General features: G+C 39.3%; 1 protein-coding gene across 1 annotated transcript in view; it reads left to right on the forward strand.

Annotated features, from left to right (window-relative positions):
- epha6 (eph receptor A6) overlaps nucleotides 1–14,420 on the forward strand; it is a 241,189-nt gene that overhangs the window by 120,793 nt on the left and 105,976 nt on the right. Inside the window, exon 4 of the mRNA XM_061723794.1 lies at nucleotides 8,166–8,321. Within this exon, the coding sequence (XP_061579778.1) occupies nucleotides 8,166–8,321 (156 nt within the window). The remainder of the gene's footprint in view (nucleotides 1–8,165; nucleotides 8,322–14,420) is intronic.

Consider the following 14,420-nt stretch of genomic DNA (forward strand, 5'->3'; position numbering starts at 1 on the left):
GCAAGGAGGTCCACAAGCTCCTCATCCTCAAAGCCAAGGAGCCCATAAATCAGCATATTATGGCAAGTGTAATATGAAGCCAGCTACTAAAATATTAGACTGCAACTTTGCAAGAAATTAAACCCTGGTCATTAACAAACTAAACAGCCTTAAAAATAAGTTTATATGTTGGTCAACAAACCCAATGACAGGAGAAGACTGAACTGATTGTATTTGTTTGACACAATTTAAAGGGGAGCCACGCCGCAAAGCCCATTGCCATTCAGGGTAGCATGGATGTGCAACCCTCTCCATCCGCAGCTCTTCCAATGTTGGTGAAGCCAACCAAACAGACAGCGAGGCCGCCATGTTGCATAGCACCACTTGATAAGGCCTCCTGACTCCTCTTCCCTCCTCTAAACATGGCTTCAGGCACCGGGGAACCAATAAGACCCCTTATATTTACACCACCCAGCATGCATTAAGCATAGGAAGGTAGCAGCCTTGTAAAACTGCTGGGTGGAGACTAGTGCGTCATGGACTTGGTCCTGATTGGATATGGAGATGCCCAAGGCAGGAGTAAAAGGAGATGACATTGTTCAGCTGCCAACATTCCTTTCAGATATGAGCCATCGCTATTCATTCATTGCACTATTACATGCAACCATTGAGTTTCTTAAATTACATTTCCATTAGCAGAGGTCTTGGGGTAAATGATGGAACCTTTAAGATCCACTTACTGAGCAAACTACCTCTCCATACCACCTGATGGTATTGCCATTGGGGGGGTAAGGGAATGCACATTTGCTGTTTGCCGGTCACTGATTTATGAAAGAAGAAAATGGTAAAGAAGAAGGATAAACAGAACAAAATCCAACTGGGATGCTGAGATCTATATTGAAGAAGTTAAGATGGTTGTTTTTGCTCTATGCATTCCAATGTTAGCAATGAATGAGAAGAGATGAGTTGTACTTGAAGAGGACATCGAGACAGCTGAACAACATGATTTCCTGCCACAACCATAATCCACTCAACACATCACAGGTATAGGAGAACTAAAAGAGTATATAAAGGAAAAGACAGAAGTGAAAACAAGAGATTGACCAAACAATTGAATGATCGAGCATAAAAACTTTTTAAATCTCCACAGCCATAGAAGAACCCTTCATGCTAAACTTCCTTTATGTTGCTTTAATTTTAACTAAGACATGTTGAAAAACTGTGTCTGTTAGGACAGAGAGACGAAGTCAAAGCTTCACCATGCATGTTTTTTTAGTGATCTGTCTCCATCACCACTGTTCGAACAGCTAAGCTCCCATTTTAATCAGACCACCTGTCTACACTGGCAGCATACAGTAAAGACTTGTGCGTTACCCTGCTCACCTGCAAACACAAGCCAAAGCATATTCCACACTGGGTTCTGAGTGCTTCTAAAACAAGGCTGGTATATAAGGCTGAGTACTTTTCCTGAACCCATGTAGGCGTAAGCAGACACAGAGAGAGCACTAAAGCTGCTGCTGCTCTGTTAATGCGCTGCTCACTTTAAAACTTGTAGCCCTTTTTGTTGAACATATTCTAACACTGAATAATAAGAACCATATGACCAAACTCTTTAACTCCCCCTCTGTTCACTTAAAATTGGAAGGAAAACAATGCAAACCTCTTGTGATTAACCTGCATGAATTTTCAATAAAATGTGATCTGATCATCATCTAAAAAGCATGGCGAAGCCGCTTTCTGCTATTATGCCACATATAGCTGGAATAAGCTCCCGGAAGACCTTAGATCTGCCCCAACTTTGCCTATTTTTAAAACTAAGCTAAAGACCCTTATGTTTACTTCTGCTTTAAAGGAGCTTGAGGCTCCTTTTAAGAAATGAGACTCTCTAGCGCCACCCTTCACCACGACGGCCGTTGGGGGTACTGCAGCCAACAGTGAAGCCGGTGTGGGTACCAGATTGTATCGGGCTGCAATATTTTCCCCGGAAGTGTGCATTTTTTCCCCGCGATGGTATTTTAGTCAGAAGCAGCAGATCATAGTGGAGGTAAAAGGGAGAAGAAACATATACAAGGAATTATCAGAATTATCAGTGATCTTACTGACATAGGCTAAAAAAAATATTAGAGTTAAAATATTTATTAGGGACTATTTTCATTAGACAATTGGAGATTCATCAGTGAGCTGAGAACAATAATAGCCTACGATATACAGTATAGGGTAAACAATCTTTTGCTTGCTGCATAGCAGTAAGCAGTTAAATATTTTGATCTAAATAGACATTTTAAATTATCGATTTGCTTTATTACATTTATTAATCATCAGTTTTCACAAGACGGAACGTCATCACGTACGGTCAAAAGCCAATCACAAGACGAAACGTCATCACGTACGGGGAGCCGGTAAAAAAAAGCAGGTGGGAAAAAAAAGCACAGACACCGGCACGGGAGAACGGGGAGAACGCACATGCAGCGTCATGTGACGTCACATCCGCAGGACAGCGCGGGAAATTCGGGACCGGATTGCAGCACATTTTGCAGCACACAGCCTGTTCAAGGCAAAGGAGAGATACACTAGAGGGCTCATTCTTTTGGGTTTGGAACGCTTCATCTGACATTATTACTAGAAAACTTAAAATGTATACGGATTTTTTTCATAAATCCTGCCACAATCCGGCCTCAAGCTCCTTTAACTGCTGCTAAACCGCAGCATTTTTTATCAACTGTTAGCTTTTATTTCTTATTTCTATTTTAATTTTTAACTTTATTTTTTAATCTTACTGTTAATGTTTTTATTGTGTTCTGTATGATGTTGATTGTAATTCAAGAAGCCTATTGGAACGTTAGGTTCTGATATTATGTTGATCTCTTTGTATTTTATTTGTGCTATGCATTGCTCTTGCTGCTTGTCCCACACAGATTATATGTAAAGCACTTTGAGTTGCTTTGTGCATGAATTGTGCTATATAAATAAATCTGACTTGACTTGACTTGACTAAGCTTACTGTCACACAGGGATCACAAAATAAACAAACACTGGAGATCTCTTAATTCTGCCTCCACTCTACAGTGAATTCATAATAATTCCTAAAAGGTGAAACATTCCCTCCTTAGAATGCTTTCACAAAGCATTATGGTGTTCCACAACCTGAAGATTTTCCTTTTCCCCTGCTTTGTGATCCCCTATGTCTCAAGTCACTGGTTGCTTTATTCAGTCGCCAATCAGACAAAAATGAAAAATAAAGTTTTTTTTTTTTTCTTTTTCTGTTACATGTTTAGCTTCCCTGTCAATTGGCTGAGAGTTCTGACAGCAGGGCTGACTCAGTGTCCCAGTGAGGGACTGACTTTATCCTCTCCGTAGGAGTTTGCACCCATCCTTGCGCCTCAGTTATGCCTTTCCACAATGCCAATTTACACAGCACTCACTTCCCTTCATTACACCTCAGTTACCACCTCACAAGGCGGTACAGCCACGGCACGAGATATGGTCCACCTTTGTCCAGTTTGGGGTGTGCAGTGGTGTAGAATAAAAGTGCTACTAAAGCAAAACAAATTTACAGTAAAAGACAATATAATGCAATTAAGCTTATGACAGGCATCCAATTATAATTTCCTGTTTTTATTTATCTTTATATTAAAACATTCACAGTGTCAGAAACAACATGAACCCATTGACTAAATACTTCTGGCAACTAATGAGTCATCAGTTTGCACACATGGAGTCCATTTAATGAAATGAGTTTGGAGGGTCTGATTTAGAGATACTCCATCAGTCTACAGTTAGACGAACTGTAAATGGAGATAGTGTGGTACCGTGGCTCGGATCCTAGAATTGGGCACCCAGCCCAGATGACTCCAAGGACATGAATCCTCAGTGAGGTAAAGAATAACCTACGAGCATCAGTTAAAGGCTTGAAAAAAAAATCACTGGAACTGGCAAGCATCTCTGTTCATGAGTCAGTCGTATGTGAGTCATTGAACAGCCCGGGTCTACATGGCAGAATACCACAGAGGCAGCCACCGGTCTCCAGAATAGAAACCACCGCTATGAGCCTAAAATTCAGATTTCTTAAGAGTGCTTTGATAACTCACAACACTACTGGAAAAATGTTTGTGGACTATTGAAACAACACGTGTATATCAGAGATATATGTATGGCTTTAGACATCTCATCTGAGTCAGCACCAAAGTTTACTAAATCGTGTCTTTAAAATTACTCCATCCACATGGAAGTTCAGTTCATAGTCGTTTAAAATCTGCACATCTAAAACTCAGTTCACCCTCACTCAACTCAATGACTAATTCTTCCACCGCTTTTAGAGATTCAGTTCTTTCGTGAATGATGCAACAGGTCTCTCATTTTGAGGTAAATTAATTCCCAAAATAATTACCAAAAAAGGATATCAGGCTGCTGCCGAGTGTCCCCTTATTGGAACCAGTGGCATTTGTCTGATGTACAGTAGCTGGGGACTTTGCCCCGTAACCTCTGCTGTAGCCTGACAGGTATCATCCCAGAAATGTCACTACATGTCTGGTTGACTCGGACCACAACAAATGTAGTGTTTCACCCACTTGGTAGAAATAGCAAGTGAAATTATCATTGAACATTAGGGGTGTCAATTTAGCGCATTTATTGCGATTATTTAATTCCAAGTATATTAAGCGCATTATTTTTTGAATAGCTTAATCTATTTTTTTTTAAAATCTTTTTAAACTTTACTTTTTCTGTTTGCGAGTTGCCTTTATTATGAAATCTGTGTTTGTGCAGTGGGATTATTGTGCTTTAGGGGAAGAAAACAACCGTCAGTCCCACCTTGATCTGGACACTGATTGGCTGTCCCTGTGTGTGGGCGTGGTCTGCTCCGCTGGTAGACTCCCGTTGTAGCTGGACAGGTGGGGGGAGTAGCGGAGAAGAGAGGTGACAATGGAGGAGCATGTGGAAGTTGTCGGTCCAGTTAATGGAGAATTTACATGTTTTAAAACGTCCCAACGGCACCATTGATAAAGGTAGAGTGATATGTGTTCTTTGCTTAAAGTACTTTGCTTACCACCGAAGCAGCTCAAGTTTAGCCACATAAACGCAAAGCAGCCGGTTGAGAGCGCAGCCACCCGGTACGGCGTACCCTACGGCGTAGGCTCTGCGTTGGTGTAACGCGGAACCATAAATCAGCTTTATCGAATGGCTAGGACTTTGTCTGTTCAAGTCTGTTAAAGAAATTAATAACTGACTTTATTAGGCCACTTTTTTGTTATCAAACTTTTGATCTGCCACAATAATGTAATGAATTTAAAGGAAAACACCTCAAGTTGAGGGCTTTTCTCAGCAGTTTTTAGGTGATATTAAAAAATATATTTATTACATGAATTAATTACAGATCTTAATTAATTCATCTCTCACTTTTATTATTCGCTTGGCAGCACTATTAAGCATAATCAACATTACCAAGCTCTGAAAACAAAATGACTACCACTTCATGGGCAGCAGTGTATACATTTATAGCATGCCAATAAACTTCATCTACCTTCACCCATTTAAGCACACATGATTTGATACCTTCTTAATTTTGTATTAATTGTATTTAATCATCATATAATTTATTTGGTCATTTATTTGCTTTTTTCAAAGAGACAGAAACCAGCTCACAAACCCCATAGTTTTTTTGTCAGTTCGTTCAGAAATTCACTAATCGTCTCCGGGCTGCACAGAACTTACCAGCGTAGCTTTTAACTGGAACCAAAAAGGAGAAACAACAGCATATACTCTTTAAACCCATTGCCATGGTTTCCATCACGTTTGGGAGTAGAGTCTACGTTCCAGTGAGGGGCATCTTTAGGGATCTTTTGTTGGAGGTGTGGTATGATATGATATTAATAACTGTGCATGCTTTGACTTCAATTTAATTGAAAACATGAATTAATATTTCTCCAGTATTGTGAGAAGAGAATTTAGATGGGTTGTCTTCTTCTTCTGTCTGCTGCCATGTTGCACCAGCATGTTGCCTTGTAAGAAAAAAAATGCATATTCTGAATCTGAAAGCAGTCTTTCACATTCTTTTCACTGGAGTTTTGCCCGAAACACTTGAACACGTCTACAGTTGGTTGTGATGTGCAGCTTCATCTCAGGGTTCTGTGTGCTTTACATCTAAGCTGTTTTAGTTGGATACCTGGTTATATCCAGACATCAATAGATGAATCCACTCTGTTTCCAAACTCTTTTTCAGGGAGAATTTAAACTGTGTGTGTGTGTGTGTGTGTGTGTGTGTGTGTGTGTGTGTGTGTGTGTGTGTGTGTGTGTGTGTGTGTGTGTGTGTGTGTGTGTGTGTGTGTGTGTGTGTGTGTGTGTGTGTGTGCGTGCGAGAGTTTTGTTTTTAACTTTTCATTTTATACTACATTTGGTTTGTGTACTTTTGGGTCTTTTTTTTTTCCTTTTTCTTTTTCTTTTTTAATAGTAATGTTATTATTCTCCATTCAACGAGTCCTGATGTCCATCTGATCATGCTTGGCCTTGTGGGAGGCTGAAGCCTTTTCAAGATGAAAGTAGGAGTAAATACACCTCGGACAGGCTACCAGATACTTTCTCATATTCAACCAAACATGCAAACTGTGCAGGAAAGCAAAGTAACCCAAGAAAACTAATGACTAATTCTAGTACTATTAGTAGTTGTGGTAGTAATAATAGTCAAAGTATCAACCACAGTAGTTGTATATAGTGTATTTCTCTGTTTTCTGAATAGATCTTCTTCACACTACACATTGTGACTTTCCGTGATAAGAGTAGCACTACATAACACCAGCAACTGTTAAATGTAAGTGCCTCAGTGAGCCCTGACAATGTGGCAAAAGGCCAAAAAGAACATTAAGAGAAAAATGTATTATTTACTCCTGTGGTTTTCTTTCTGTGACATAGTAAAATGTCCTCTGTGAAAAAGACCTTCTGGGAACTATTTATTAGAATCATTAGGCATTATCCCTCTAAGCCATTAGCAAAACAACAGTGGATGTTGCATTAGGTGCTTATACTGAGCCACAGTCACCTCCAGTCAAAGAGGGTTTGGATTTGTTGCACTTGCATTGTGAGGGTTTGACACTCTTCTCGGGAGGGCGTCAAAGAAAAACCCTTTAATGGCTTAATCAGTCTTTTAAACAGTGACATTTAGTCGTTTTGACACAACCTTCTTTTTTATTCATGTTTATTTCAGCTTCAGTCAGACTTACACTTGCATGGTAGAGGTATAGTAATAGTTGCTGCCTTCTAAAAACAGGACATTACATTAATTGTGGACAACACAGAACTCTTTTGAGTCAGTTTTACTACAACATAGGACACAGAGGCTCATTATCTCTGCGATGGACAATTGTAGTACCATCAGTTAAGCGTTTATAGCCTACATGTTTTTGGACTGTGGAAGGAAGCTGGAGAAAACCCAGGAGAAGAACACGCTAACTCCAGACAGAAAGGCCAACGCTGGGACTTTTGCTGTAAAGAAAAAAATGGGTACAGTAGTAATACTATGGACAGAGAACCCTGACTCACTTGAAATTAGGTTACAGATCTACAAGCCAGCACATCCATTTCAACTAGTGTGTTACATCTAAGTCTGAAGCTTCAAATAAGTATATGTTTGTGGCTCAGACATTAGAGTTTGGATCAATCACCACTGAAAATGAGCAGCTACTGATGGATTTTAGGTGTGAAACAGTCAAGAGTGGTGGCTCCTAAATACGTTGTCATGCTGCTGTAGCATCAAGTACGGTGCGTAAGTGTTGCACAGTGTTCTGTTTGTTTTGAAAAGAAGAATAAAGAAAAACTGCGTTTGAGTGAATTTAAAATGTTTCACTCCCTTTCCAACAGGCTTCATCAGAAATGCGCTGAACTGCAAAGTATTTATTTATTTTTTGGGAAAAAGAATGATTTCACTCCTAGATCTCCTCAAGTCATGCTATTTCGGATCAGTATTGATTATTTATTTGAAATTAAAACACCAATGTTAAAGCCTTAATCAGTATATTCAGGTGGTAAAGGATACTTTTTCTGTTCTGACAGATGCCAGTATAAATACTGCTTTTGTGTATTTCTGTATTCCTGATTTAAATGTCATGCTACCATTTTTACTACTTTTCAGCTCCAGTCCATAACGTGGTGTGTTATTACAACTACATGTCCTCATACTGTCTCTCTGTCATCTTTAGCGTGCCACCCGGGCTACTACAAGGCATATGCTGGAAACATCAAGTGTTTAAAGTGCCCTCCGCACAGTTTCAGCTACGCAGAAGGTGCTTCTGTCTGCCGCTGTGAGAAGGGCTTCTTCAGGGCTGAAAAAGATCCTCCAACCATGGCTTGTACACGTAAGTATAGCAGATGAAGCGAGGCCTGCCACGTGCTCGGACAGTTCTGAGCTGCCTGTGCAGTCAGATAAAAACCTGAAACAATTTTACAGACAAATAACTTCAAGTGCATGATTTAAAAAAGATGAACCTGAAAAGAAAGATATAAAGTTCATGGATTTAGATATGAGAACTTGGAACCTCGCAGCCAAAAATAATATTATTGGTATAGAGATAGGACGTCATTTTTATATTTCAGATTGAATAATCTTTGATTAGTTCATGGAAAACTCATTTTAACTGTTTCTAAACGTGCATGTCCTTAACAGTGAAGGTAGGTTATGAATTTACGTGGAGAGCTGGAGGATTTCCCCAGAATTTGCTGTCTTTCTTCAGTTAAATTAAGACAAAACAGAAACAATAGCGTTTGGAGTCAAGGAAGAAAGATCAAAAGTCAGCTATCAGCTTCAAGCAGTAAAGCTGCAAACAAATACCCGAGCCAGAAATCTGGGAGTAGTTCTGGACTCAGACCTGAATTTTAACAGCCACATTAAGACAGTAGTGAAGTCAGCCGATTATCACCGAAAGGACATATCGAGGATTAAGGGACTGATGTCTCAGCAGGACTCAGAAAAACTTGTCCACCCTTTTATTGTTAGTAAACTGGACTACTGTAACTGTTCTCATGGGTCTCCCAAAAAACTCCATCAGACAGCTGCAGTTAGTTCAGAACGCTGCTGCCCGAGTCCTCACTAAGACCAAGAGAGTGAACCAGTTCTTAGATTTTTACACAGGCTTCCTGTCTGTCACAGAATAGATTTTAAAATCCTGCTGTTGGTTTATAAACCTCTGAATGCAATCGTGCCAAAATACATCTCTGATCTCCTGGTCCATTATGAACCAACCAGAACCCTCAGGTTGTCAGGGTCACCCCTACTTCCTGTACTCAGAGTTAGAACCAAACTCAATGACTGCGTTTACATGCAGTCAATAACCCTTTTAAAACCCAAAAATTAGCAATAACCCGGTTTTTTACGGCCATGTAAACAGCAATAACCCCTTTTGAATAACCCGAATTTGCTCATATTCGAGTTTTTAAAAACCAGAATATGACCTCTGGGTTACTCCTTTTAAAACCCGAATATTCGGTCATGTAAACGCCAAACGGAATATCCCCATCAAACGGAACATGAATTTGTTTTCTGCGCATGCTCTGTTCACAAGGAATCTTGGTCTTTTGAGTCCAGGACGTAATTCTAAACATGGAGAAACGCAGGACTATGCCACACTTTCGGAGTGAGGAGGAGACTAATCATTTTATAAATTTAATGAAGGATATGAACATTTTGGCATTTGTAGACGGTAGAAAGTACCGGGATAGCGAGATTTACAAGAAGTTGCGCGAAGCAGCATTTGTTTTGAATTTGGATACAGGAAGGAGAAGCGGAAATGACGGTAATTGCATCACGACGTGCTCTGCGCGTCGCTGGTTTGATCGAGATATCCCAAATGATTAATCACCATGTATACAGGGATAACCATGTTCGCTCACGCATGTAAACGGAATATTCCGAATGTTTCAGTAACCGGAATATTAGCAATAAACCGAATTTTGACTGCATGTGAACATAATCAATGAGGCAGCTTTCATGCTCCCCACCCGTGGAACAAACTCCCAGAATGCATCAAGGCTACTGGAACTCTCAGTTGGTTTAAATCAAGATTGAAAACCTTTTTATTAACTGCTTCATATCAATACTCTACCATGATGCACTGCAACCTTTAATTCTTGCATCTCATGTGTTAATTCTTTTTAACTGATATCTGTCTTTAATTATTGCTTTTTAAACTTTTCAAAACATAATCATATTTTACATTTACATTTATACCTTCTGTTGGGTTAGAGTTCTTCATGTTTGAATCCTGTATATTCTGTTGGGAATAGAGTCACCCAGGTTTGAGTCTTGCAAATTCTATTGGGTTAGAGTCCTTCAGATTTGAATCCTGTACATGTTATTATGTTTTATTTTATTTATTTATCTCATTTATTTATTATTTTTTAAAGTAATTTTTTGTTTAACCTTTTAAATCAAGCTTTTCGTGTAATTTCTAAGGTCTTTGTAAAGCCCTGTGAAACACCTCATTGTTGAATTGTGCTATAGAAATAAACCTGCCTTGCTTTGCCTTGGGATTTCATGGCTGTGAAGCTGAACATTAGAAAGACTGGATGAATTTCATGGCTTTTGTTCAGCTGCCTCGTCTTCATCGATGATTCACTGACTGTCATTACGACTTCGTATTTGCATTAAATTACAGTTTAACCGGACTAATTCTCCTTTAATTAAAAAGCCATTTAGCTGTCACTGAGATAGACGGGGGTCACGTCTGAGAGCTCTCCAGGGTGGAAGAGTCTATTTGTCTTTTTATGACTAGACAAAGCCGAGTCGTTGTGGAGATGCTATTAGTTTACAGTGTTATGAAAAGCAGTGTTTTCAGGGGAAATCTTTAGAAAGACTACTGTCACTCAATCACTGATTTTTATCACAAATTAGGAGTCAGACTTGGACTCACATTAAGACATAGATCAGATATTGTAACGGCTTCCGATTTGAAAAATTGGCATTTAGGGCTGTACGTTTCTGTTCAATTCAATTTTATTTATATAGCGTCTATTACAAGACAAGTTGTCTCTAGGTGCTTTCCAGAGAACCAGAACATGACCCCCGAGCAGTTATTACATAAACATAACATAAACAATGGCAGGTAAAACTCCCCTAGTGGGAGAAAAACCTTAAGCCAAAAAGTGGCAAGGAAAAACTCCCCTTTAGGAGGGAAGAAACCTTGAGCAGGACCAGGCTCATAAGGGGGGACCCTCCTGCCAGAGGCCAGCTGGCAGAGCAGGAAAACTGCAGACTGTAAAAGAAGAACTGGACAAATCCCCTTTGATGTCACATGTGACTCCACCCAACCCCAATTGATCTAGAAATGTGCCAACAAGTGGAATTAACTGGTTGGAACATAGAGTAGATGCCTCCGTTTCCTTGGGACTAATTTTCCTCAGTAACCACAACCTTTTTTTTTGTGTGTGTGTGTGTTTTTTTTTAAGTTGCCTGTGAAATGTGCCCCTACAATCCCAAGCTGGACCACACTGTTGGGGCATTCAATTGTACAGTTGTGTAATATTACACTATTTCTAAACATAGTGATTAGGGCTGTTCGATTAATCGATTTTAAATCGTAATCGCGATTATGTAATTAGAACGATGTTAAAACGTGAAAATCGTAAAATCGATTTTTCACTTTTTTTTTTTTTTTTTTTTTTTTACCTTGTCTGCACACATATTAATGATTGATACCATATTAATGATTGATGGAAATACCTCTCAATACCTGCAACAAGTGCCCCATCGGAGAGGCTCTTTAGTGTAGGAGGGGGCGTTGTAACATGCCACCGGGCATCCCTCAAGCCAGATGCGGTAGACCGGCTTGTGTTCCTTGCAAAAAAATTTCCAAATATGAATAGCAAATGTAATGACTGACATTACACACCTCTACCTCCTTCATGGATTGCATTATTATTTAGCATGCAAAGACCCAGTTTAATTTAATTAGAAAATGTCTTGTTTTATTTAATTGGAAATATAACTTACTGTATGTTTGCAAGTGCTGATTTGCTGATTTCTTTTTCAGAGATAAAACTTTATATTTTTTAAAACTTTTTTTCAACTTATTTTACAGAGTTTTGCACTTTATTCATTCATTTTTGGTTTAATAAGAGCAAAGTTTGCACTTAAAGCCCAATGGGGCAAATGTTCAATAAAAAAACAGCATATTTGAAATCATTTCTTTGCCTTTTGTCAATTCAAAAAATAATCGTAATCGTAAATCGGATTTTGAGAGAAAAAAAATCGAGATTTTATTTTTGGGCAAAATCGAACAGCCCTAATAGTGATGCAACTGACTTTGAATTGGGAGGGAACACGATGTTTATGGGACCGCTATAGAGTTTTAGAGAACATTTAAGTACAAACCGAATAAATGGTCCCCAGCGGTCACTTAAGAAAATTAGACACCTGGCTTGGATTACTAAGATCTACTTTAGTGCCTTGTTTATGGATTGCCAACAGTTGTGAGTTTCCTGGAGCCAGCAAATTCTAAATCTTAAAAGGGCAGTTTTGTTACAAATACAGTGTTAAAACTCCTTGTGTAGTATTGACAACAGCGAGCAGACTGGCCTTCCACTTCTACTTTTACAAGCTGTGAGCTCTGTGTACTCACATAATGCATTTTAATTAGAGGCTGGTAGGCTACACAAACCGTTTGCTTGATGTTGAAGTGAAAAGAGAAAAGAAAATGGAGATTAAAGACCGGGGGCCTTTGGGAAGCCAAAGGTAAAGAGGAAGAAAGAGAAGATGTCAAAGGAGGAGAGATAAAGGTGTGGAGAAAGTGTAAAGGCTGGATGGAGTAGACAGTGGAAAGACAAAGGAAGGAGGGTCCTGATACCTATCTCCCCCAAGAGGAGAATGGGGGCTGATTGATGGCAGTGGGGTTGCTCTGTGGGAGGGGAGGTGGGTGGATTCTCCTCGATGGAGAGAATAGAGGAGGTGAGATAATGGCCGATAGAAGCAGAAAGAGATAAGGAGAGAGAATGGACACACACTGACAGAAGTGGCAGAGCGGTAGGAGGAGCTCTCCTGTCTGCTGGGATTTTTAGTACCGGTGGGGGGGGGCAGGAGGTGCTGATGGTAGAGGAGAAGGAAACATCCCATTGTCCTGGCAGACAGTGAGCTTGGCAGGAAGGGAGTGTTCAAATCCCTGCGGCCTTTTAACTCCACCCTGTTGACAGCTGGCTGCCTGCTATAGCACAATGCTTACCCTGACACACCAACAGGCTCATCCGGGGAGCACAAAATACCTCAGCGAAGTGAAATGTTTGGAAGCTTAAATAGCTCAGACTGTCTACTGCAGCAGAGAGGAATTATTGAAAAGATATGTGCTATACCTACTCGTTTTAAATGGCCTCATCAAAGACATATTTGCAATCTGTTTTGATGTTTGTGTGGATTTTGAGTTCTGTAGGTTTGTCTGGATATATTCCCTCTGGTGACCTGGTTTACACCCTTCATAAGATTGCTTTCATGCAGCTGTCTTCAAATCAAGCAACAGAAAAACATTATTATGTGAATGTCAGGACTGAGCATTGCATCAAAAAAAGACTGGTGATAATACGGGATCGCTTGTGTCTAGGAAGTGATGGGTGCTGGGATTTGAAATAGGTAAATATTAGATTAGAGATAGAGAGCAAAGAAAATGGAATAGATATTGAGATTTAGTAATACTCACATTTGATTCAGGGACAGTTCATCTCCTAAGAGGCAAAAAGAGAAAACAAAAAATAATCCAAAGACTCAATCTTGTATGGATATAGATACACATAATGTACTGAATATAACAAAAACATGTATTCAAACTTTAAAATTATTAAGATAATATAGTATGTTGATAATATAATGAATATAATAACATTTCGGGTAAAATTGTTATAGCAGAGGGATCAGACTAAACATTTTGATCAAAGCAAATTCCTGAAAACTGTGGAATAATGGAGTCTGCATGAAAGTTCACAAATATAGTTGTATTATATCAATTCATAACATACAAAAAGTAATCATGTAAACGGATTTAGATTGGTCAGTTTTGTTGTATTATGTGTGTGACTGAAAGGATTCTGGGTTAAAGTTGTGGAGGTCCTAAAAATGGATCGGGTGACACCTGGAAAATGAACAAGATTACCAAAATACTGAGTCTCTTTCTTCTAATTTCCATCAAAATACTGATCAAATCTAAATAATACATGAACACATAAACATAAGAACCTGCACTATACCTGCTGACTACTGTAGAATTTAGGTCTGATACGCTCCAACCTATGTTAGAATACAATGTAGTCAAACAGGCTCAAAGATTTTTCCAAATGTTTTACCTATGGGACATGGTGTCAAACCACCTGAATGGTAATGGCTAGTTAGCTGTCCAGCAGACCATGCCATTGCTCATCTGTCCATTTTATCTCCTCACTTGTTGCCATTGAAGAAATGCCAGACTAATGCAAACGTAATT

Source organism: Cololabis saira, chromosome 6, assembly GCF_033807715.1.
Source record: "Cololabis saira isolate AMF1-May2022 chromosome 6, fColSai1.1, whole genome shotgun sequence".
Classification (NCBI taxonomy): domain Eukaryota; kingdom Metazoa; phylum Chordata; class Actinopteri; order Beloniformes; family Belonidae; genus Cololabis; species Cololabis saira.